Here is a 25,650-nt window from a genome sequence, read left to right on the forward strand (position 1 = left end):
CAGGTTACACTGCGCAGTAGCCGGCGGCAACGGCGCGCTCTCCTGACGCCCCGCCCCGAAAGCGAGTCCCGCATGCGCACACCGCTTTCGCTCTGACGCACCCCCGGAAGCACTGGCAGTTTCGGGGGCGGAACCGGGAAGCGTTTCCGGGGGCGGGAGGCGCAGGCTGAGGCGGTCGCGGCGGCGACGGCTTGAACGGGCCTGACGCCGGTGGTGGAAAGTGTCCGGCGGGCGGGTTATGTGAGCGCGGAGCCCTTAGCAGGTACGGCGGAGTCGGGACGACAGGTAGCGAGAGGGCAGGGAGGGAAGCCGGAGAGGTTTAAGGGTTTCTCTGCAGGTCCTGGCGCGCGCGCGGCGCCGGCCCGGCAGGCCCATTCCGCAGACCGGGATGCTTAAGCCATGCTCTGGCGGTTGGAGTCCCGGCACCCTGGTCCGACTCCTGCGGTCTCCAGCCAGCCCGGTACGCGGACCGCGACACCAAGGCCCCCGAGGCAGAGTCTCGCCCAAGGTCACCCCGCGGCGGCGGACCTCGGCGGGCCAGAGCGCTTAGAGATCCCGCCCCGGTACGTCCGCCGGCCTTTCGGGGGCGCAGTGTGGGTGCGGCGTGGCGGCCTCGGGTTCGAGCCAAGGCCAGGAGAAGGGCTGCACCCGGACTTTGCTGGTATCTGCCTCTGTTTACTTCTAAGTAGTGTTTCATCTCTGTTGCGGTCTCTGTCACCTGTTGTCACCTGCCCTTTCTGCCTCTCAACTCTGCCCCTGTCAACTTTGTATTTCTCTCCAGTTTATCTCTCTTGAGCCCAGCTCTATCTGGACTCTTTTTATTTCTGTCTCTACTTTGCTTGTGTTTCTTAACCCTGTGTTTCCCTCTCAATCTTTACTCTCATTCATGGCCTGCGTGTCAGCCCTGCTCTTTGGCCATCTGTGTTTCTGCCAGTTTTGTGTCTTTCTCTCTTGTTTGTACCTCTCCTAACTGGGTTTGTCTGGGCGGGGCAGGGCAGGCTTGCCCGGACCTCTGAGCCATGCAAAGTGACTCATGACCCCGTGAAGCTTCCTGCACCGGTGACATTCTCAATGACTAGACTGCAGTCTAGCCTCAACTCTGACAGGTGTCGCCCAACATAAGTGTCCGGGTGCAGGAGCTCCTGGCAGGCAAACCGGAGACCATCTCAGGGCCAGAGTAGCTTGATAAATCCTTGCCTTTTCTTACCCATGGTTTTTAAGACTGCACTCCACTTCAAGCCTCCATCCACTTACTCCAGGATGGCCTCCAGGGCTCTCAGGAGCCAAACTCTGAGTTCTAGCTGATTAACTAGGCCTGTCTACAGGCAAAGGAAGGGTCAGTCTGAGAGTCTCTGCCCCTTGGGGCTCATGGAACAGCAGGATTTCTGGGAAAGCTGTATGCTTAGTTCAGAGATTGTGTCAGTATGTGCAGTTAAATTATTAAGAAACCTAATAATTTGGGATTTCATTCTTTGCTTTACTAAAGTACTCACTGGAGAAATAAGCCAGACACACAAAAACAAATATCGGATGAGTTCACTTATGTGAGGTATGTAAAATAGGCAAATTCATAGAGACAGAAAGTAGAATATAGTTTACCAGGGGCTGGTAAACTATATTCACAGGAGGGGATGGAGTGTTATTGTTTAACGGATACAGAGTTTTAGTTTGGGATGATGAAAAAGTTCTGGAAATGATAGTGGTGATGGTTGCACAACGTTGTGAATGTGCTTAATGCCACTAATTGTACACTTTAAAATGGTAAGTTTTATGTTAAGTATATTTTACCACAGTACAGGGGAAAAAAATCTGCTCATTGGAGAAGCTTGGAACTAACCAGATCTTTGAAAATGTGATTTTAAAAATTTATTTTGTGGATCTTAGAACATTTAGTTGAGCCTACATTTGTTGATGCCTGCTCTCATCACAGCTAATGTCCTTAGAAAAGGAGTTCGGTTAAAAAAAATTGGCTAAAATCTTCCCTCAAGTTTTCTACTTGTGGCAGATTCCTGCCCTGGCTCTTCTCCCTCTATGTTCCTTGGATTCGGTGCAGAAATCTGCATACCCATGGGAAATTTGAGGAAATTTTGCTTTTTACATGAAGAAAACTTTTAGGTTTGGAAAAATAACCCTGTTATTATGATAATGCAAAATTATGTGTCATTTCCTGTGTGTTTTCTGATGGAGGAGGCTTTTGTATTATGTTCTCTTATTTAAGCTATCAGGTTGCGGGTATGGTAGTTTATCAAGCTTTCTTGCAGGATATAGCAGCTGAATTACTACTGTATGGAATCTTAGGGACCATCGATTGTTTTCTCTACTACCAAAGGAGGAGAAAACACTGCCACTTAAGCTATGACGTGCTTTTTTAATCATTTAGGCTTCTAAAAAAATTTTTTTAAAGATTTTATTTATTTGAGAGAGAGAGTGAGAGAGCACAAGCAGGGGGAGGGGCAGAGGAAGAGGGAGAAGCAGGCTCCCGGCTGAGCAGGAAGCATGATGTGGGGCTTGATCCCCCCACCCTGAGATCATGACCTGAGCCGAAGGCAGCCACTTAACCAAGCCACACAGGCGCCTTAGGCTTATAAAAGTTCTTATTGAGAAGACTTATTTAGACTTATTTAGATATTTTTAAATGACATCATTCTAAAACCTAAATAAAAAGAAGTGAAATAAATTGGTTAAAGTGTTTGTTAAACTTTTAACATTCCTACTCTTTTGAATACTTTTCAGTTCAGAGTTGGGTCCATACTTTTCCACAATGTCCTCCTTTGTGCCTTCAGAAACACTGATGAGGCTCTCAGGAATGCTCTATCATTGTCTCGGGCAGTGACAAGCATTAAAATTTCCACTTGGCCATCACATCCTGATTGCAGAAATTTTGAAATATGCCTCTTAAAATCAGTTGAATGTACTCTGTCATTTTCATGAACTTTTCCTTTTTACCTTATTTATATTTACAGTTGAAATAGAAAGATTTTTGTCTTATTTGTAACATGTTTAAGACAAAAACTTTGTTTTGTTGGTTTGTAGCTAATCATTTTCCTGAAACTTAGTGCTGTTTTCTGCCTTTTGCTTTTCTTGATTTGAGCTTCTTACCCCGAATGCTAATGAATATGAGCGAGCATTTAAAACCATTTCCTTGGCTATATTGTAATGTAATGGCAGGATCACTGATAAGTGGGGAGTTAGTGGTTAGAACAATACCTTCTCTTTTGAATCTCAGAGTTTACCACAATGGAATGTTTGCCCTGAAGTTTTAAGTAAAACATTCAGCAGTGGCTTAAAATTAAAGGGAGACAAGAATCAAACCTCTTCAAGTAGCTAGCTCATTTTTTAAAAAATGATAAAATAGGTTTTACTGAGTTCTTTGGCTAAAGTCTTCCACTTAGAACCTGTAGGAGTGCTGATTGGCGGTGGTCTGGAGGCTGAAAACACTTTTCCAAAGGATATTTTAATTCTGTAAAGGTACATAGACATTTATCAGTGTTGGTTTTCTATTTTTAACCAACGTGCCATGGTATTGTAAGATGTTATCAAAACTGGGCGAGGGGTTGAGGGGTGTACAGAACTCTTGGCATTTTTTGTAACTTTTCTGTAAATCTAAAATTATTTCAAAATTGAAAGTCTATTTAAAAAATACAATACAGAGGGCGCCTGGATGGCTCAGTAGGTTAGGCGTCTGCCTTTGGCTCCGGTCATGGTCCCAGGGTGCTGGGATCGAGTCCCACATCAGGCTCCTTGCTCAGCAGGGAGCCTGCTTCTCCCTCTCCCTCTGCCTGCTTCTCCTCCTGCTTGTGCTCTCTCTCTCTCTCTCTCCGTCAAATAAATAAAAACCTTTTAAAAAATAAATTAAATTAAAAATACAACACAGAAGCAAAGAAGGTACAGAATAGAAGTTAATATAACCAAAAATACTAGTGTTGATTAGTTTTCTTTCTGCTGCTCACACACCTGTGGTATTTATTAGCAAGGCGCATGGACACGGTAAATGTCACCAGCATCTCTTTTACATTTTCAACATGATTTTTTCTTTCAGAAGTCAGTGCGATTTTAATTTGAAACAAAACTGAGAATGGGTTTCTCTTCCTCATTCATCCATACTGCTTTGTGATGGCCATGGCATAACGGGCTTTTTCCCAGGAATACAGCTTTGCATTAGGTAAGCTATGAACTTACTAAAAAGACAGTTTTTTAAATTGTTTACTAAAATGGTTTCTTTTTCAGCAAAAATAATGATGTTGTATTTAATTGCTCTAGACCACAGTTTCTTTTACTTCTCTTCTGGGGAGGAGCTCTTGCGTATTTTAAGACCAATCACTGCTTTATATCATACCCTTACAGCATGTAACTTCAGAGAAATTTCTCTGCCAAGTGACTTTTTTTTAACTTAGAAAAATAATAGAGTTAAATTAAACTGATTTGAATCCTGACCTACCACTTCTGAGATATATGACATTGGGCAGGTCTTTTAACCTTCCTGAGCTTCAGTTTACTCATCTTTAAAATGAGTATGAGGATTCAGGGGTATTGCAAGACCCAGGTTTCCATAGTCTGCTTTGTGAACTGTAAAGCGTTTGACAAATATAAAGAATTTTGGTAGGCATGGGGTATGGGTATTTTTGTACATTTGTGCCAGTCTTTAGATTTACTAAAGTGGTATTTACTGTGTTTAAATGTACTCCCTACAGTAAGCATGCAAATTACCCTCTGTTCTGATTAAGAAATCTCTGGAGGGCTTCAAGACTGATGGGTCTGCTTTTGTACAGATTTTGGAACAATGCACACATTTAATAAATAGTAGATGCTGTTATTATCTTTACTAATTACAACATTTTCCTAGTTATCCAGTTTGGAAACTTCGTAGTCAGTATAGGTAACTAGTTTACTTCACATCACTTTATTTTTTAAATCACTTTATTAAGATATAATTCACGTGCAATTAAAAGTTTTTTAGTATATTCAGTGGGTTGTATACCCATCACCACAATCTAATTTGAGGATTTTCATTCCCCCCCCACAAAAAAAAAAAAAAAAAAAAACCCAGGCAGTCAGTCACTCCCGTTTCCTTTTCCCATAGTTTCTGGCAGCCACTGATTTACTTTTTGTCTATAAGTGTTTCTATTCTGGACACTTCTTATAAATGGAATCATACAAGATATGGCCTTTTCTATCTAACTTCTTTCACTTAGCATAATGTTTTCAAGGTTCAGCCATGTTACCACATCTATCAGCACTTCATTCTTTTTTATTGCCAAAAGATTGCAATAAAAATCCAGGTATAGAATATAGGTTGACAGGTTTTTTCTTTGAGTACTTTGAAGACCCCTGTCTTGCATTGTCTACTGTCTCCTGGCTGACACTGTTTCGGACAGAAAGTTTAAGAATAAAGAATAATATTTCATTGTATGGATATACCACCTTCTATTTATTCAGTCATCAGATGAGGAGGACCTTTGGGTTGTTTACACTTGGCCATGATGGATAATGCTGTTGTGGATATTCCTGTGTAAATTTTTGTGAATATCATATGTTTTCAGTGCTCTTGGGAATATATCTATGAGTAGAATTGTTGAGTTACATGGTAGCTGTATGTTTAACTCTTTGAGGGAGTGCTAAACTGTTTTCCAAAGTCGCCACATCATTTTATATTCCCACTAGCAATGTATAATGGATCCTTCCACATCTATATCAATACTTGTTTTTGTCTGTTTTATTTATCATAGCTGTCTGAATGGGCAATATCTCATTGTGGTTTGAATTTGCATTTCCCTAGTGAATAATGATTTTTGAGCATTTTTTGTGTGCTCATTTGTATATCTTTAGAGAAATGTCTATTCAAATTCTTTGCCCATTTTTCAGTTGTCTGCTACTAAATTTTAAGAGTTTTTTTTATATATTCTGGATATAGGTCACTTAACATTTACGTGATTTGCATATATTTTCTCCCATGTTGGAGGTTACCTTTTCACTCCCTTGATGGTATTATTTGTGCCTTGCATTACCTTGCATGTTCCTGCTTACCAATTCAATCAGTCCTACCAATTCTACCTTTTCCATACTCACTGTTACTTTCATTGCCTCAAACCTTGATTATATTTGCTGAAATCTTTTTTTTTTAAGATTTTATTATTTATTTGAGAGAGAGGGCAAGAGCTGGGTGAGGGGCAAAGGGAGAAGCAGACTCCCTGCCCTGGACTCTGGGATTATGACCTGAGCCCAAGGCAGACGCTTAACCAACTGAGCCACCCAGGCACCCCTGCTGAAATCTTATAATTAAGCTTGTACTTCACACTTACTCCTGATTTAAGTGCATCAGCAGATTATCTTTCCTGAACATATTTCACAGCATATCACTGAGAAGTTTCCAGTGCTGCCCGCAGTGCCCACATTTAAAGTTCAGATTGAGCCTTTAGCAGGGTAGTCCCAGCAATCCTGTCCAGGTTTATCTCCCACCACACCCTCCCTGTCACTTGTAGAAAGAAGCACAGGAGTGATCTTGAGTGAAAGAGAGAGCTTGTGAGCTGGCTTTTGGGTGGTGGTTTTACCATAGGTGAGGACCTTGCCCTCAGTGGGATGGGAGCAATAACTCAGTTTCTTCAATGTGCCATACTCAGAGTGCACTTGACCCACAAGAGATTAAAGAAAACAAACCAGAATGCCACGCGATTTATAATTTTTCTTTCTATGTTAATAAGTGAGGTGGGCTTACAGTTTTTTCATGTCTAATTTTGATACCAGGGTTTAAATAAAAGTAATTAGTAAGTTTTCTCCCACCATTATTCCTTTGCTCCTCTTATCCCTCTGAAACAGTTTATACAGCATAAGAATTAATTTGCTTTACAGAATTTTCCCGTAAATTATTCTAGGCCTGGTGTGCTTTTGGAAATCATTTGAACTGTTTGGTAATTTCTCCACAGTTATCTGTTTAGATTTTTTTTTTCTTCTCAGGTCAATTCTGATAATTTATATTTTTTTATAAAACTTTTTATCCATGAGATTTTAAAATTTCTTTTTTTTTAATTTTTTATTGTTATGTTAATCCCCATACATTACATCATTAGTTTTAGATATAGTGTTCCATGATTCATTGTTTGTGCATAACACCCAGTGCTCCATGCAGAACGTGCCCTCCTCAATACCCATCACCAGGCTAACCCATCCTCCCACCCAAGATTTTAAAATTTCTTAATGTGGAATTGTCTAATTGTCTTCTGTCTTAAAGTTTCTATATGTCGTTATATTCCATTTCTTATTCCTAATTTTGTGAATTTGACATGCCAGTTTTAATTTCTTCATTGTTTTAGAATTAAGAATTTTGTTTAATTATTGGGTGGGGTTTTTAAGATTTATTCTTTAATATTTCTGGACTTACTACATTGTGTAATCACATGTAATCAGTGTGCTCTGTGTGTGCATTTCTGCTTTGGGGATAACTGATGCTCTCTGTGCCCACTTTTTAAATGTCCTATAAAAACCTAATAAAAGATGTGTTATTTGTAGACTGTAGAGGTTGTATGTTTCATTTAAATTAGCATTACCAGTGATACCAATCTAAGTTTCTACATCCCAATTATCTTTTGCCTACCTGATTTAAGGATTAAAAAAGGAAAATTTATATTTCTCACTACAATTATGTTTCTGTCACTCTTGTTTCCTGAAGACTATATTACATTTACACATAGTTTGAGAGATAATTCTCACTGTGAATTAATGGTATTCATTGACTAACAATAAACTTGCAAAAAAAATAAGAACAATAAGCTTTTGTCCCATTTGATCCTATTTACATCGAATCTTACTTTGATATTAATAATGTTGCCTGGTTTACTGTTGTTTTCATATACCCATTCTTTTGACTTTTGACCTTCTTGGTGATGAATTCTATTATTGTTTCTGTATCTGAACAAGTATTTTGCCTTTATTTTGAAAGCTATTTTGATTGGGTATAGAATATAGGTTGACAGGTTTTTTCTTTGAGTACTTTGAAGGCACCTGTCTTGCATTGTCTACTGTCTCCTGACTGACATTGTTTCTGACAGAAAGTTTGCAGCCTTTTTATCTGTGGTTCTCTGTACAAAATGGCTCTTTTTTCCTCTGGCTGCTTTTAAGAGTTTTCTTATTACTGGTTTGAAGTGATTTGATTATGGTATGGCTTGGTGAAGTTTTCTTTATGCTGCTTGTGCTTGGAATTTGTTGAGGTTCTTGGATGTGTGGGTTTATTGTTTTCATGAAATTTGGAAAGATTTTTTTTTTTTTTTTTTTTAAAGATTTTATTTATTTATTTGAGAGAGAGAGAATGAGAGACAGAGAGCATGAGAGGGAGGAGGGTCAGAGGGAGAAGCAGACTCCCTGCCGAGCAGGGAGCCCGATGTGGGACTCGATCCCGGGACTCCAGGATCATGACCTGAGCCGAAGGCAGTCGCTTAACCAACTGAGCCACCCAGGCGCCCCTGGAAAGATTTTTGACTATTATTTCTTCAAATTTCAGTTTTCAGACCCTCCACCTCCTCTCCTTCAGGGACTCCAATTAGGTGCCTTGAAATTGTCTCAGGGCTCACTGATACTTTGTTTCCCCTTCCCGTCTCCTTTTTTTTTTTTTTTTTTTTTTTTGGTCCCTTTTTTTTCCCCTCCCTGTTTTATTTTAGGTTGTTTCTATTGCTGTGTTTTCAGGTTCACTGATCTTTTTTTCTGCAGTGCTGTTATTCCTCAGTGTTTGCTTATTTGTGTTTAATCTGTAGAAATTCGATTTGGGTCTTTTTTTTATAGCTTCCCTGTTTACCTACTATGCTTAATTTTCCTCTATTTTCATAAACATATGGAATACAGAATTTTCTACCAGTTACATAAATTTGTCATTTCTGGGTTTGTTTCTGTTGATCAGATTTTTTCTTTCTTTATTATGAGTTACATTTTCCTGCTTCTTTGCATGCCTGGTGATTTGTCATTGGATGCCAGGCATGAATTTTACTTTCCTGGGTTCTGAATATTTTTGTACTATGTAAATATTCTAAATAGTTTGATCCTTTTTTTCTTTTTTTTTTTAAGATTTTTTATTTATTTATTTGACAGAGAGAGACACAGCGAGAGAGGGAACACAAGCGGGGGGAGTGGGAGAGGGAGAAGCAGGCTTCCCGCTGAGCAGGGAGCCCGATGAAGGGCTCGATCCCAGGACCCTGGGATCATGACCTGAGCCGAAGGCAGACGCTTAACGACTGAGCCACCCAGGCACCCCTAGTTTGATCCTTTTGAGGCTTGTTTTTAAGATCTGTTTAACAGGACCAGAGCTGTATTTTGTTTGGAGCTAATTTGCCCCCACTACTGAGACAAGACTTCTGAATACTTAGGATTTTTCACTCAGAAATTTTGTTAAATATTTTATTTGATTGCTCCTTCTACTCCATTCAATTCTGTTTCTAGTACACTAACTAGCCGTACTTTGGATCTCTATTCCCTGTTCTCCTGTTCTATTCTCTTCTCTCTTGCTGTTTTCATATTTTTATCCTCCTCCTGCATTCTGATAGAAGTTCCCCCAGAGTGCCTTCCACATCACTGATTCCTTTTCTACTGTTGCAGTTCTGCTCATGATTGCCTGTTTAAATTTCTGCTCTGTTATTTCTCTACATCTTTAAGTCATCAGCTCGTTTCTCATAAAGACCATGTTTTCATAAATTTGTGGAAACATCATTTTAAAAATGCTATCTAGGGACTCCTGGGTGGTTCATTCGGTTAAGTATCTGCCTTGCGCTCAGGTCATGATCCCAGGGTCCTGGGATCAAGCCCCGCATCAGGCTCCCTGCTCAGGGGGAGTCTGCTTCTCCCTCAGCCTCTCCCCTGGCTTGTGCACACGCTCTCGCTCTCTCTCCCTCTGTCAAATAAATAAATAAAATCTTTAAAAATAATAAAAATTAAAAAAATTAAAATGCTATCTAGAGGGGCACCTCGGTGGTTCAGTCAGTTAAGCGTCTGATTCTTGGTCTCAGCTCAGGTCTTGATCTCAGGGTCGTGAATTCAAGCCCCATGTTGGGCTTCACACTGGGCATGGAGCCTACTAAAAATTTAAATAAAATAAATAAAATAAAAATACTGTCTAAGCTGTGCTCTTTAGGGGCACCTGGTTGGCTCAGTCAGTAAGGCCTGTGACTCTTGATATTGGGATCTGAAGTTCAAGCCCCACATTGGGCACAGAGCTTACTTAAAAAAAAAAAAACTGCTCTTTGTTTACCCCGTACTATTTTCTTCATTTTTGTTACTGTAGAAAGTATTTACAGACCCCATGTACTTACAGAATAAAACTAACCAGGTTTTTAATTCTTTAGAGGGAAACATTCTGCTTGGGTCTGAAAAATTTCCCCCTTTGTGAGTGGGTTGTTTGGGTTTTTTTTTTTTACCATATACCTGAATGCTGTTTGAATCAACTCTTAGTTCTTTAGCTGGAGGACAGGCTGAACCATCCTGACACCAGGGGTTAACTTGAACTGAATGGCTGGGGCCAGAGGCTAGGTCTTAGATGCTCTTAGGAGAACTTGAGCTCTGTGCACTTTCTTCTGTGTTATTGAAATTGTTTGTTTTTTAAGATTTTATTTATTTGAGAGAGAGAGCGCGCTCACACAGAGGGAGAATGAGAGGGAGAAGCAGACTCCCCACTGAGCAGAGACTCTGAGATCCCAGGACTCTGAGATCATGACCTGAGCTGGAGGCAGACGCTCAACCGACTGAGCCACCCAGGCTCCCCAAGTGTTAGTGAAATTGTGATACCAGGGACCTACTTTAGTCTCTTTGGCCCAGCTAGCAAATGTCTCTGCCTCCTTCCTGGGGCTACTACTGAGCCCCACCCTCTCATGTCATGTTTTTAAAAAATTTCTGCTGAGGCACTATGCAACCTCTGGTATTCCAGTGCAGCCAGCAACGGATGTTGCTAATCTACAGGACCTGTCCCATAGTCCACTCTGGGATTTTAGCCACGGATGGACCCTTCCAAATGAACAGACATTAGTGTTTTTCTCTCAGGATTGCTGCTACTGTATCAGGATTGTCTGGGGTAGTAGGTGGAGTTGCAGGGGTAATGTCTCTTTCCAGTCTGACCCCATCTCCACTCTGTCCTTAATTAAAATTTAACCGGATAACTCTGGTCCCTAGTTTCGAGGACTAAGGCCAATTTTTTCATTTTTCCTAGATTATTTTGGTTAGGATATGGTAAATGGGAAGAATTAAATACTGCTCTCAAGTCTTCCCTCTTACTGAAAAGATACATGACTGTAGGATATACCAGGTCCCCTCCTGAATTTCTCTTGAGTTTATAATTCTCTTGTGGTGCTTTTATCATGCTTTGCCTTGAATAACAAAGTTGTATGCATGTTTGGGTTTTTTTTTTTTTTATCTTCCCTACCAAATTATAAACTCTGGACAGTGAGATTCCTTGATCATTTTAGAAATTCCCCCACAGTACTTTGCATATATAGTATTTTATGTTGGTTTACTTATTTATGTGTTTATTTTAGTGAGTTAATTACTTCTGTGAAAGTTTTTTTAACAATTGAAACAGCAGCTATACTATTAATATAGATCACAACTGCTTGTGAGCTTATAAATTGGCTTATATAGCAGGAAAACTTGAAGGAGAGGTTCAAGCTTTACATGTTAGTAAGATCAGGGAATATGTAGAAATACCACACTCACCCAAAGTTAAGGGCAGAGGTCAGATACTTGTATTTTATTTTTATTTTTTATTTTTTTTAAGATTTGATTTATTTATTTGACAGAGAGAGACACAGCGAGAGAGGGAACACAAGCAGGGGGAGTGGGAGAGGGAGAAGCAGGCTTCCCACTGAGCAGGGAGCCCAATGCGGGGCTCGATCCCAGGTACCTGGGATCATGACCTGAGCCGAAGGCAGACGCTTAATGACTGAGCCACGTAGGTGCCCGGTAACTCCCATTCCTAATTCCCCTGAGCCCATGATAACCTCTAATCTACTTTTTTGTCTCTGAATTTGCCTATTCTAGATATTTCACATAAGTGGAATTATACAACACGTGTCCTGTTGGTCTGGCTTCTTTAAGTTAACATTTAGCATGATTTAGCATAATGTTTTCAGTGTTTATATTGTAACATGTATAAGAGGTTTATTACTTTTTATATTCTGTATTCTGTCTTTTAGGTGTCATTGATTTGTTGTAATGTTGTTTAAGTCCTCTATTTCCTTGTAGATCCTAAGTCTGGTGTTTTCTATCCATTACTGAAGGTGAGGAATTGGAGTCACTACCTGTTGTAGATTGGCCTGTTTCTCTCTTCAACTTTGTCCATTTTTGCTTCATATATTTTGTTCCATATATATTCTCTTGTTAGGTGCATATATGCTTATGGTTGTTATATCATCTTGTTAGATTGAATCAATATAATCTTTAATCAATATAAATGTCCTTTGTTCTTGTAACCTTTTTGACTTAAAGTCTATTTTGTCTGATAATAATATAGTCACTCTAGCTCTTTGCATGGAATATCTTTTCTCTCATTTTACTTGTCTCTTACAGACAAGATATAAATAAATCATGTTTTTAAATAAACCATTCTGCCAATCTCCACCTTTTAATTGGAGAGTTTAATCCATTTACATTTAAATACTGGTAAGGAAGGATTTACTTCTACCATTTAGCTGTTTTCTGTATATCTTGTATGTTTTTTGTTCCACAATTCCTCTACTATTACCTTTTAAAAACAGTTAAAAATAAAATAAAAACATTTATTTATTCTTCTTTTGGTATGCCATTTTGATTTTCTTCTTTCCTTTTCATGTATATTGTTTTCTTAGTGATTACATTGAGGTTTACAATTAACATCTTAAACTTTAGCAACAACCTAGTTTGACTAATTCAAACTTAGTTCTTTTTTTTTTTTTTTTAAGAGAACACAGTTGTGCGCTTGAGTGGGGATGGGGAGGTGTGGAGAGGGAGAGAGAGGATCTTAAGCACGCCCCACTTGGGGCTCCATCTCAGGACCCCAAGATCATGACCTGAGCCGAGATCAAAGTTGGATGCTTAACCAACTGAGCCACCCTGGCACCCCCAAACTTAGTTTCAATAGTACACAAACACTCTGCTCCTTACATAATCCATCCCTCCCCCTTCATGTTGTTATTGTCATGGATTACATCTTCAGACCTTGTCTATTGACATAGACTTATAAGATTTATTGTTTTATGCATTTGCTTTTTAAAGCATACAGGAAAAAAGGAGTTATAAGTCAAAAGAATGATAACAGCTTTTATGTTTATGTTGTTAACCTTTATCAGTGGTCTTCATTCCTTCATATGCCTTGGAATTATTACCTCGTATTCTTTTATCTCAGCCTGAAGGACCCCTTTTTATCATTTCTGGTAGAGGAGGTCTACTGGTAATGAATGCCCTTAGCTTTTGTTTATCTGGGAATGTCTTAATTTCTCCTTTATTCAAGAAAGGATAGTTTTGCCAGATAGAGAATTATCAGTTGACAGTTTTTTCTTCTAGCACTTTAAATGTCATACCACTGCCTTCTGGCCGCGACAGTCTTTGATGAGAAATTAGCTGTGAATCTTATTAAAGATCCTTTTTTATGTGATGAGGCACTTCTTTCTTGCTGCTCTTAACTCCCTTGTCTTTGACTTTCTGCTATTTAACTTCTAGTGTGTCTAATGTGGATCTCTTTAATTTTACCCTGCTTGGAGTTTTTTGAGCTTCTTGGATGTATGGGTTTGTCTTTTATCAAATTTGGGAAGTTTGCTACCAATATTTCTTTTAATACTATTTCTACCTTTTCTTTCTTTGGAGACCCACATGGTGTGCATGTTGGTACATTTGATGGTGTCCCACACGTACCTCAGATTGTGCTCATTCCTCTTCATTTTTCTTTCTATCCCTCCGACTGGATAATTGCAATTGTTTTGTCCTTGAGTTTGCTGATTTTTTTTCTTTTGCCTATTTAAATTTGCCATTGAACTCCTCTTGTGGATTTTTTATTTCAACTTGTATTTGTTTCCTATGTCTTTCAAACAAAACACCACAGACTAGATGGCTTAAATAACAGGAATTTGTTTTTTCACAATTCCAGAGGCAAAAAGACCAGGATCGTGGTGTTGGTAGATTTGGTTTCTCCTGAGGCCTTTCTTCTCAGCTTGCAGATGGCCACCTTTTCACTGTATCTTCACATTGTGCACACCTCACATGTTTCTCTGTGTGTCCAAATTTCATTTCTTAATACTAGTCAGATTGGATGAGGGCCCACCCTAACAACCCTATTTTAATTGCCTCTTTAAAGGCCTTACAATCCCAAAACAGTTACATTCTAGGGTACTTGGAGAGTTGGGGCTTCAACATGAATTTTGAAGGGATACAACGCAGCCCACAACACAGCTATTATTCTTCTTGGCTCCAGAATTTCTGTTTGGTTCCTTTTTATAATTTCTGTCTCCTTATTGACATTTTTCTCCTGATTTCCTTTAGTTTGCCCATAGTGGGTTTTTTGGGTTTGTCTTTTTTTTTTTTTTTTAAGCAATTTGAGCATATACAAGGCAGATGTTTTTAACAATTTTGGCTAGTAATTCCAATGTATGGATTCTTTTTCTTGTGAATGCACCTATTTTCCTTTTTCTTTGTATACTTTGTATTTTTTGGTTGAGAGCTTGAACATTTTATGTATTCTAGTATGGTAACTCTTGAAATCAGATTCTTCCCATCCTATGGGATTTCTTTTGTTACTTGTTGAGGGCTGCAGTTGTCTGTTTGCATGACAATTTTTCCAGACAATTTTGCAAAGTCTATATCACCTTGTTGCTTTTAGTCACTGAAGTTTCATTATGTGGTCAACCCGTGACATGACAGACTTCCTTAAATACTTTGACCCAGGTCCTGGGGGTGGATGGGCAGGGGAGTGTGTTTATCTTTTTGAAATCTTATGATAAAAAAAAAAAAAATTAATGATCAATGCCGCTGGGGAAGCCACTGCAGCTTGAGCAGGCCAAAACAAAGCTATGTGGATCCACCATACTGGCCAGAATGCAAACCCCCCAGCTTTTGAAGGACGTAATCCTTGTTGTCCTCCCTGGCATGAGCCAGCCACTTTAGGAATGTGGGCCACTATCCCACAGGGTGGTGCAGGGGTAAGGAATGGGGATTATAGTTGGTTTATGCATACAGCTCTTAGTGAGGACCAACAGCCTCTCTCTTCAGCCGGCATTGTCTTGGTTGCTACAAGCGTCTGATCAGATTCCAGAGTTCTGAAATAGTTGATTCTGATTATTCAACAGTTTACTGGTTGTTTTGGTGGAGGAACTGATCCCTAGAGCTTCCTATTCCACCATTTCCTTAATACCACTTATGACATTGATTTTTGTAGAACTGTATTTAAAAGTCTTGTTCTCAGTCACTTAAGATTCCGTAAAAGATACTTGAAATTTTGAGGAAAAGATTAGTATTCAGTAACAGTGTTGGAAAAATAGGCTAGACATTTTGGAGGGAAAAGGGCTGGATCCCAACATTACTCCTTATGCCAAAACAAACTCTTTGTGTATTAAACATTTAAATGCTTTTTAAAAAAATAATACCAGGAGGAAAAAACTAAATAATTCTTTTTACTTTTTAAAAATAATCTTGGAGTTGGGAATGCCTTTCTATGTCTAATACAAAACCCTGGAGCCATAAAAGCAAAGATTGGGTAATTTGTATACATTTCAAAGTTAATTTCCTGCATTTATAAAAAAACTACAAATCAGTAAGATGAATTGCCCAATTTATTTGAGCAAAGAATATGACTGATAATTTATAGGAAAAACAAATGACAGTAAACATGAATAAAGAGTATCATTCTCATTCATAATTAAAGAAATGTTGATCAAAACCACAATGAATCATGGATTATTAATTTAGGAGATTTGCAAACTTTTTCTTTCTGGTTTGATAATGTCTAGTGTTGTTAAGAGTGTGGAGGAGTAGACACTGTTGTTTATTGTTGGTAGGAGTGTGTCTTGGTGCAACCTTTCTGGAAAGTACCTTGGTGTAATACCCATCAGAATGTCAAATGCACAGCCCTTTGACCCAGCAGTTCCATTGGTAGAGATTACCTTATAGATATTTCCAAAGATATGCCAGGATAGTTATGCGTAGATGTATAATTATATTGTGTATATTATAATAGCATTGCTCATAATTTCAAAAGCCCAGACATTTGAAATTCTATAAGAATAGAGCTGCTTAAATTAGGATATGTCCATATAGCAGGAGGTATATAGTCATTAAACAGAACTGAATTAGCTCTTTCTGTGCTAATGTAATACATTAGTCCATTTGGGCTACTATAACAAAATACCATAGACTGGGTGGCTTATAAACAACAGAAATTTATTTCTCAGAGTTCTGGAAGCTAAGAAGTCCAAGGTCAAAGCGCTTGTAGATTCTGTGTCTAGGGAGGACCCACTCCCTCGTTCATAGATAGCTTGTCTTTTCCATGTGTCTTTACATGGCCAAAAAGGCAAAGTAGTCTCTGTGTCTCTTTTAATTTTTTAATTTTTTTATTAAGTAAACTCTACGCTCAATGTGGGGCTCGAAGTCAACTCAACCCTGAGATTGAGTCACATACTGTACCAACTGAGCCAGCCAGGCGCCCCTAGTGTCTCTTTTATAAGGACTCTGCCCTTGTGACCTCATCACCACATAAAAACCCTCCTCCAAATACTATCACATTGAGGGAATAGGTTTTTGGTTTTTTTTTTTTTTTTTTTTTTTTAAGATTTTATTTATTTGACAGAGAGAGACACAGCGAGAGAGGGAACACAAGCAGGGGGAGTTGGGGAGGGAGAAGCAGGCTCCCCACTGAGCAGGGAGCCCGCTGCAGGGCTCTATCCCAGGACCCTGGGATCATGACCTGAGCCAAAGGCAGATGCTTAATGACTGAGCCACCCAGGCACCCTGAGGGAATAGGTTTCAACATGAATTTGGGGGGACACAATCAGTCTATACGATGTCAGAAGTTCTACAAGATCTATTAAGTGACAAAAGCTAAATGCAGAATAAAATGTAGGTAATGTCTGAAACAAATAATACATTATATGTTAAAAAAAGAAGAAGAAGAAGATAGCAGGAGGGGAAGAATGAAGGGGGGGAATCGGAGGGGGAGACGAACCATGAGAGACTGGACTCTGAGAAACAACCTGAGGGTTCTAGAGGGGAGGGGGGTGGGGGATGGGTTAGCCTGGTGATGGGTATTAAAAAGGGCACGTTCTGCATGGAGCACTGGGTGTTATGCTCAAACAATGAATCATGGAACACTACATCAAAAACTAATGATGCAATGTATGGTGATTAACATAACATAATAATAATTTTTAAAAATGTAGGTAATGAACCCATTTGGGTAAGGATTTTTAAGGCTATATATGATTTATTCTGATATATGCACATAGAAGTTTCTAGAAATATATGAGTTTGTTGGGGCGCCTGGGTGGCTCAGTCGTTAAGCGTCTGCCTTCGGCTCAGGTCATGATCCCAGGGTCCTGGGATCGAGCCCCACGTCGGGCTGGCTCCCCGCTCCGCGGGAAGCCTTCTTCTCCCTCTCCCACTCGCCCTGCTTGTGTTCCCTCTCTTGCTGTGTCTCTCTCTCTGTCAAATAAATAAAATCTTAAAAAAATATATGCCTTAAAACCCCAGATTTTCGGGGCGCCTGGGTGGCTCAGTCATTAAGCGTCTGCCTTCAGCTCAGGTCATGATCCCAAGGTCCTGGGATCGAGCCCCACATCGGGCTCCCTGCTCAGGAGGAAGCCTGCTTCTCCCTCTCCCACTCCCCCTGCTTGTGTTCCCTCTCTCACTGTCTCTCTGTCAAATAAATTATTTATTTCTTTAATAAAATCTTAAAAAAAAAAATGCCAGATTTTCTAAGTATGAGATTAAAAAAAAAAAAAAACCCAAAGATTGAAAGTCATCTTTGGAGAGATAGGGAGAAAGACCAAGAAAAGAAACTAATGTGTGTCAAGTAATTACTATATAGCAGGGACTGTACACCTTTTTTTCTTTTTTAAAAGATTTTATTTATTTATTTGACAGAGAGACACACAGCGAGAGAAGGAACACAAGCAGGGGGAGTGGGTGAGGGAGAAGCAGGCTTCCTCCTGAGCAGGGAGCCCGATGTGGGACTCGATCCCAGGACCTTGGGATCATGACCTGAGCTGAAGGCAGACGCTTAATGACTGAGCCACCCAGGCGCCCCGAAAATTTGGCATTTAACAGTGTTTGGATATAGTATTAGAGCCAGGTGACAGCGCCAATAAATCTCTTGGGTTTACTGGTTTAATTTACTATGGAATTATGGGGTATGAGCAGGATCTCTAACGGAGTTTATCTTGTTAATTGTTGCTGTTTGAAATTTTCTCTAATGCTTGACTACCCCACAAAATATATTTACAGTAACAACGCAGGCAATCCTTTATTCTTTGTTATAGCTTTATCTTCGGATTGAGTTCATTTAGTAACAGGGACAGTATTTACTATGCTCTTTGGTCTATAAACAACTTGGAGACCATCAGATAGAAGGAATACCTTGTCTTCCCACTTAATTCTGCTTCATATCAGAAGCTCCTACAGGGCTAAAATTCTCATGGCCACCGGAGAAACTCACATTGTTTGGGGCTTCGGTGAGTTTGCCCCTGTGGTGCTGAAGGACCAAAGGCAGGATTGTTCTGGCCACTTGAGCCCCATTTCCCCTCACTCCCAGGCTGGTGTATAGCCTAATGGTCTTGCAGTTCCTTACAGTTGCTGAGTTCATTCTTGTCTCAGAACCTTTGCATAGTTTTTCCTTCTCACAATTCCATCCTCACTTTCTCACCCCAACTTGGCAAATGTGGATTGAATCTGAGGTCTCTTAAAAATTCTGTCATTTGGGGGCGCCTGGGTGGCTCAGATGGTTAGGCGTCTGCCTTCGGCTCTGGTCATGATCCCAGGGTCCTGGGATCGAGCCCCGCATCGGGCTCCCTGCTCAGCGGGAAGCCTGCTTCTCCCTCTCCCACTCCCCCTGCTTGTGTTCCCTCTCTCGCTGTGTCTCTCTCTGTCAAATAAATAAATAAAAAATCTTTAAAAAAAAAAAAAATTCTGTCATTTGGATAGGTACTGTGTTTGTTTGGACTAGAAATATTTACTTTGTTTTATTTAGGAGATTCGTAAAGCTTACAGATCACATCTCTGTGGATTCTATTCTCTCATTCACAGACAGGCAAAATCAAGAGTTAATACCATGAAGAGTGGTGGGTGGTTCCTGTTTCTGGCATACTCACACCTGCAAGCCTTGCTCTGGGGGATGAATGCTCCGCCCACTAGTGCCCACAGGCAAGGGGACTTGATGGAACTATGGAACTTGTCTCAGTTTTCTTAGTGATCTGTAAGTTTCTCTTTGGGCTGGAATTAGGACTAATTTTTCTTTCTCTTGTAGCACTGAACAAGATTTGTGATGAAATGGAGCCTGGAACAAACTCTTTTCGAGTAGAATTTCCTGATTTTTCCAGCACCATTCTGCAGAAACTGAACCAGCAGCGCCAGCAAGGACAATTATGTGATGTCTCCATTGTTGTCCAAGGCCACATTTTCCGGGCACACAAAGCTGTTCTTGCTGCCAGTTCACCCTACTTTTGTGACCAGGTACTCCTGAAAAACAGCAGGAGGATTGTTTTACCTGATGTGATGAACCCAAGGGTATTTGAGAACATTCTCTTATCTAGTTATACAGGACGTCTAGTCATGCCTGCTCCAGAAATTGTTAGTTATTTAACAGCAGCAAGCTTCCTCCAGATGTGGCATGTGGTAGACAAATGCACTGAGGTTTTAGAGGGAAACCCTACAGTCCTTTGTCAGAAGCTAAATCATGGCAGTGACCACCAGTCTCCAAGCAGCAGTAGTTACAATGGCCTGGTAGAGAGCTTTGAGCTGGGCTCTGGGGGCCATGCTGATTTCCCCAAAGCCCAAGAACTGAGGGATGGAGAGAATGAAGAGGAGAGCACCAAAGACGAGCTGTCATCTCAGCTCACTGAGCACGAATACCTTCCCAGTAACTCGTCCACAGAGCATGACCGGCTGAGCACGGAAATGGCGAGCCAGGATGGGGAGGAGGGGGCCAGCGACAGTGCCGAGTTCCACTACACCCGGCCCATGTACAGCAAGCCCAGCATAATGGCTCACAAACGCTGGATCCACGTGAAGCCTGAGCGCTTTGAACAGGCATGTGAGGGCATGGATGTGCACGCACCCTATGATGAGCACCAGGTCACTGAATCCATCAATACCATGCAGACAGAACACTCGGTCCAGCCTTCGGGAGTAGAGGAAGACTTTCATGTCGGGGAAAAAAAAGTGGAAGCAGAGTTTGATGAACAGGCTGATGAAAGCAATTATGATGAGCAGGTGGATTTCTATGGCTCTTCCATGGAAGAGTTTTCTGGAGAGAGGTCAGATGGGAATCTAATTGGGCACAGACAGGAGGCTGCCCTAGCATCAGGCTACAGTGAGAATATTGAAATGGTAACAGGGATTAAAGAAGAAGCTTCCCATTTAGGATTCTCAGCCACTGACAAGCTGTATCCTTGTCAGTGTGGGAAAAGTTTCACTCACAAGAGTCAGAGAGATCGACACATGAGCATGCACCTCGGTCTTCGGCCTTATGGCTGTGGTGTCTGTGGTAAGAAATTCAAAATGAAGCATCATCTCGTGGGCCACATGAAAATTCATACAGGCATAAAGCCGTATGAGTGTAATATCTGTGCAAAGAGATTTATGTGGAGGGACAGTTTCCACAGGCATGTGACTTCTTGTACCAAGTCCTACGAAGCTGCAAAGGCTGAGCAGAATACGACTGAGGCTAACTAAAAATAGGATCTGGCCCTTGAGTGGCAGGCACAAAAATAAACTATGGTAATTATGCAAATCTGGGCACAGATGATGCGTGCTACTTGCTATTATGAGAGAAGCTTAAAAAAAAATGGAAGATATTTCTGAAAGACCAGCTCTAAGTAGGCCAATTTAAAAATCTAATTCCTCAAATTTGTATGTTCCTGTCCAGGCCTGGAGTGGGTAATGGGGAGAAGTTAACCCACCTCCCAGCTGGCGAGGTAAAACTTCAGGCCCGTTGTTGTGATGGAGGCAGGTGGACTTGGTGATAGAGACACCTGCACTTGGAACTGGACTCCAGCCTACCAGTTCTGTTTCAGGTGGCAGCAAATTTTGATCACTCATCACAAGGTCATGTTGGGATTTTATTTAGCTCTCACCATAGATAACTTAGGTAATGTGGATTTGTTTTGGTAGCTGCCTCACTGAATGAAATGCTACTTAATGTAAAAGCTACAAATAATGTGATTCCTAGGATGCGAAAGTGATTAACAGAGCTCCCTTCTCTGGTTTTATTTTCTCTAAAGGGTATTTTAACTAGAAACTATGGAGATGCTAAGAGGGTGATGTTCTAAGTATAAAACAAATAACTTACGGTACAAGCTTCAATTTCTGTTAAGATGCCACTGTCACGATGTGTTTCAGACTCTTGATAAGGCAAAGTTTTGTATTTTAGTACTAACATTTAGTTTGGACAATTGTATCTAATTGTAATTCTCTAGGGTGCCAGAGATAGGTATTTCTAATTGGTTTGCTGTCCCAAATCCTGTTTAATTATAGCATCCACACAGTGGGATCTGCTCTGTGGCTAGTAGGCGTCTAGCCTGCTTTGACTCTGACCATGGAACCATTGGCTGCTGCAGCCGTTTCTCTCTCAGATCATGATGCTTCATGAGGAGGTCAGTCAGTGAGCACAGTTAGTGGGAACGAGCCAGAAGTCATGGCTGAGAGTTACCTGTGCGCGGAAGTTTATAGAGGGAATACAGTGACACTCCCAACTGTCAGTGAGAGTTGCTGAGTAGCAGAATTTTGAGCGGCAGAAGAAAACAACTGCCCAAGCAAAAGGAGTCTCGAAAATACACTGGTGGGGGAGGTAGTCTTAGCGGGGCACGCTGAGCTAATGCTGCCAGTTCTTTAGGAGTGCTGGAACGTGTTTTCAAAGGGGGAAAGAAGGAATCCTAATTTTAGAAAGTAGTCTACAGATTTCATGCTCCCAAATTCTAGGTAAAGCTGCATAAATTTACAAGTCCACGTAGCTGTACGCACCAGAAACCAGCAAGAAAAGCAGCTGTTCTTTCGACCTTTTCTGCAGCTCGGGCAGATGTTTTAGGTTAAAAAGGAAGCCTCTATTCGGGATGCTTTCAAGCTGCGTCAGGTACCTGAAGTTCTCACCAGGGTAGGACAGGGTGCTACTCTTATGTCAGCTTTTCCACAAATTACTGGTCTTTTACTTCCAAGTGGAAACTTTTTTCCTTAAAATAAAAAATAACTTTTCCTGGATGTGAGGTGAAATTTTGTTTCAAGAGTTTGGCTTTGCTCCAATGTGATAGACATTGCTGGCAATGGCCTCTGGTCCTCAAGCTCCAACCACAAAGGCATCTACTTGTTGAACGTTGTCTGGAAAGGGGAAAGAAAGTACTTATTTACCAGTTAACTCTTGCAATCTACATTACAAAACAGGGATCTATTCATTAACACTGTATCATTCTCGATATATAAAAAGCACTTTGTATTTAAAACTTTATTATAAATATATATATATATTGATTTTTTTAACCTAGAAACTAGATATTACCTCTTGGTGGTTTGCCGCATTAATACCCTCTTTGTGTCAAAATTTCACCGGTTAACAGTCCTTTCTCTGCATACCTGACAGATGTGTATAGAGGTGACTGTGCAAGCAGAGCTCAATTGCTCCTCTTTTGTTTTTTCATGTTAGAAGCCAATGGGTTTTAGGGATGATCCTAGCCATTATGTGTGAGAAGAAATTGTTTTTTTATTCCTACTGATTTCAGTACCAAGGCAGTGAAGCCATTTTGTTCTGCCAAAAGCTGATCACCCTCTCCCATGGTATTAGCAAATCATTTTCTAAGGATTTGGAAGGTTTGATGTGGGTTTCCCATTAAAGATTATATTCAAATGAGCATTGGGACATTTTGGGAGAAGAGTCTGAGAAGTAAAATCAAAATATTCTAGAAAAATCACGGTTCTTCAGTTCCGCTGAAATTAGGACAGCACCTTTGTTATGAGTAATGTTGAAGAACTCTTGCCCAGCCAGGAGTGGTGGGCAGCCCTGGGTGGCAATTTGGGAAGTAGTCAGTTGTGCTGGGACTTACCTCATGTGTTGTGAAGAAAGGTGTCTTTTATCGAAATCCTAAGAAGCTAAGTATAGAATTTAAAAGTGTAAGTTCCTCACATCTGCTGTTTTAAGTTGTTTATAGTAGTTGGGGTTTCCTTTAAAATTCGAGTTGCTAATCGGGTCAGTCAGACCCTGCGAGGTGGTTGGGCATCTGAAATGCTGGCCATGTTCAGAGAAGTGGGGGGCAGAGATTGCCTTAGTTTGGATAGTGAAAGTGAATTTTTATAAACTTTGCTTTTTAGGATTAGGAGATTGTACTGGATTACTACCTTTTTTCTCCTGCCCACTCTGGGTTGGATAGTCTCTCTGTAGCCTCAGTACAGCTTTAGAAAATCTTTATCCTTCCAAATGAGTTTGGATAGTTGTGGGTAACATTTTCCAAACAGTCTTTCAGGGATCGTGTTAATGGCCTACAACCAAGGTATTTGTCCCCTACTTTGAGTCTTAACTGTGGTTCTTCTCCAGTCCCAGTGGGAAAGGGCTTCAAGGCACCATCAGTGGTATTTAATATTAGTATTTATACCATGCCTTTAATTTTAGATCTACACATTACAACAATCCACTTGGTCAAGTAGGGATCACCATCTAGGGAAGGACTGCGGTAGCCTTTCCTCACGTGTTGAGGGTTACCCTCAGGCGCTCCCGGGCCCCAGCCTATTGATTCTGATTTCTAGATCTCACCTTCCTCTAATCCCTTCTGTAGGCCACGGCTTTCAAAGAGTCTACCCAAAAGGGTCTTCTCCATTCTAGTGGCCGTTTGCTGAACCAAACTGACCTGGCGCTAGCTTCTAGCTGTTTGGGAGAGCTGCTTGGTCTCAGTGACCCTTTCCTGCAGAGGCACGTGCATCCCCAAACTGCTGCCTAAGTGACATGGGGGCAGAGCAGAAGCAGCTCAGTTGCGTTTGTCCTGGGGAGGGGGATTTGCTGCAGCCCCCTGCGTGAGGGTGGGGAGGGCTTCATCACACCAAATCCAGGAGTTTGTCTTTGCAAAGGTCTCATTTAGGAATGCTGGAAACCAAGCAGCATATTTACGCCCTTCCCCAAACCTCCATCTGTGCCACACTAATTTTGTGATTTAATTGCTTTCATGGGTCGCTAACTTTGTTGAGTAAAACCAGGGTTTGTTTGTTTGGGTTTTTTTCTTTGCTACTTATATATTTAAAGGTACATGTTTCTTATTTCAAATCTCTACTGATAGTGCCCAATGGGAAGATGCTGGAACACGTTTTGCAAATGTGACTTTTTTTTTTTTTTTTTAGTGTTGCTTGAAGCCTGTGTCATATTATGTCAGTTGCTGCTGCCTTCTTTCCTTTTATGAGGTTCCCAATGTTTCTTCCAGAAAATTACTTTATTTATGCAAGTCAGATGACTCTTAGACCACAAAACCATTTGATGATAAACAGATTATCATTAGGTGCATATCTTATTGATATTTTGTGAAATGTTATGCCTGTGTTGCAAAAGTTGAATAGTTTTGTCTTTATATATTGCTGTCTTCAGTGTACAGCATGGTTTTACTTAATTGTTACTGTTTAATATTTTCTTCTTATAGAAGAGACCATGCCCTTTTGTATGACATGTTTTAATAAATGTTATCCGTCAACTTTGTAAAAGTTTTGTTTTTCACTCTGGTTATATGACCACATGTCTTTGTTTTCATCCTGGCTTTTGCCCCCTGAGAATAAAACTTAGGTTGTGGCCTTTTGATAAGTAAATGCCAAATGGATAGTCTGACCAAATTGGTAGTGAGTGAGCATTTGCTGCGTCAGGCATTTATGATGATTATCTCATTTTAACCTCCCACCAGCTCTATCAGGTACCTAGGTGTGCTAGATATTCTGTTGGCTCCTGCAGATCCCCTCCTTAGTCTATACTTCGCTCTGGAGGTTGGCCTCTGCAGACCTATCTGGTCTTCTGGTCAGGGTCCACCAGAGATGCTCTGGAAGGAGCTTGGCGGATTAGAGGTGAAGAAGTCGGTGAATTCATTCCCCTGGCTCCTTTCTGCCAGGTGTGGGTTCACAGTGGCGGGGCTCCTCTGCCTAAGGCCACAGCTCCTGTCTGACAGCTTCAGGGTTTGGTGACCACACCCTCTCCGTGTCCTAGCCAGCAGAGGATTGGTCCTGACTCCCTGTTTTGCTTCACTGTCCTCACAGAAGTTCCCTAACCCTGCCCACACCCTTTATAAATAGCCCCTTTATGAAACTCAGGCACCCCAGCTGAGTGTGCCCTTTGTTTCACACCAAGACCCTGGCTGATTCTTTAGGTACACTCATTTCACGTATGAGCCTGTTGTGCCTGAGAGAAGGTAGACGTGTTACGGTGGAACAGTGGCTGCAGAGTGGAGCTGGGATTCATGGCTGCCACACTTGGAGGTGCTTCTTTCCAGTGCTCTGTAATGC

At 40.8% G+C, this 25,650-nt stretch overlaps 1 protein-coding gene across 3 annotated transcripts; it reads left to right on the plus strand.

Annotated features, from left to right (window-relative positions):
• The first annotated feature begins 145 nt into the window (after positions 1-145).
• Positions 146-24,864, plus strand: ZBTB43 (zinc finger and BTB domain containing 43). 3 transcript variants are annotated; one of them, XM_036112874.2, is made up of 3 exons: positions 146-262; positions 4,040-4,162; positions 19,445-24,864. In XM_036112874.2, the coding sequence occupies exon 3, from the start codon at positions 19,468-19,470 to the stop codon at positions 20,869-20,871; it is 1,404 nt and encodes a 467-aa protein (XP_035968767.1). In that variant the 5' UTR covers positions 146-262; positions 4,040-4,162; positions 19,445-19,467; the 3' UTR covers positions 20,872-24,864. The 3 variants fall into 3 exon arrangements, with proteins under 3 accessions (XP_035968767.1, XP_035968768.1, XP_035968769.1); XM_036112875.2 differs by lacking the exon at positions 146-262 and adding an exon at positions 273-661; XM_036112876.2 differs by lacking the exon at positions 146-262 and adding an exon at positions 273-563.
• The last annotated feature ends 786 nt before the right edge of the window (positions 24,865-25,650 follow it).

Source organism: Halichoerus grypus, chromosome 14 (genome assembly GCF_964656455.1).
Source record: "Halichoerus grypus chromosome 14, mHalGry1.hap1.1, whole genome shotgun sequence".
In the NCBI taxonomy this organism is placed as follows: Eukaryota; Metazoa; Chordata; class Mammalia; order Carnivora; family Phocidae; genus Halichoerus; species Halichoerus grypus.

What these genes read in the sequence shown, in the direction of transcription:
- ZBTB43 (XM_036112874.2), top strand. Translation starts at nt 19,468, where the DNA reads ATGGAGCCTGGAACAAACTCTTTTCGAGTAGAATTTCCTGATTTTTCC.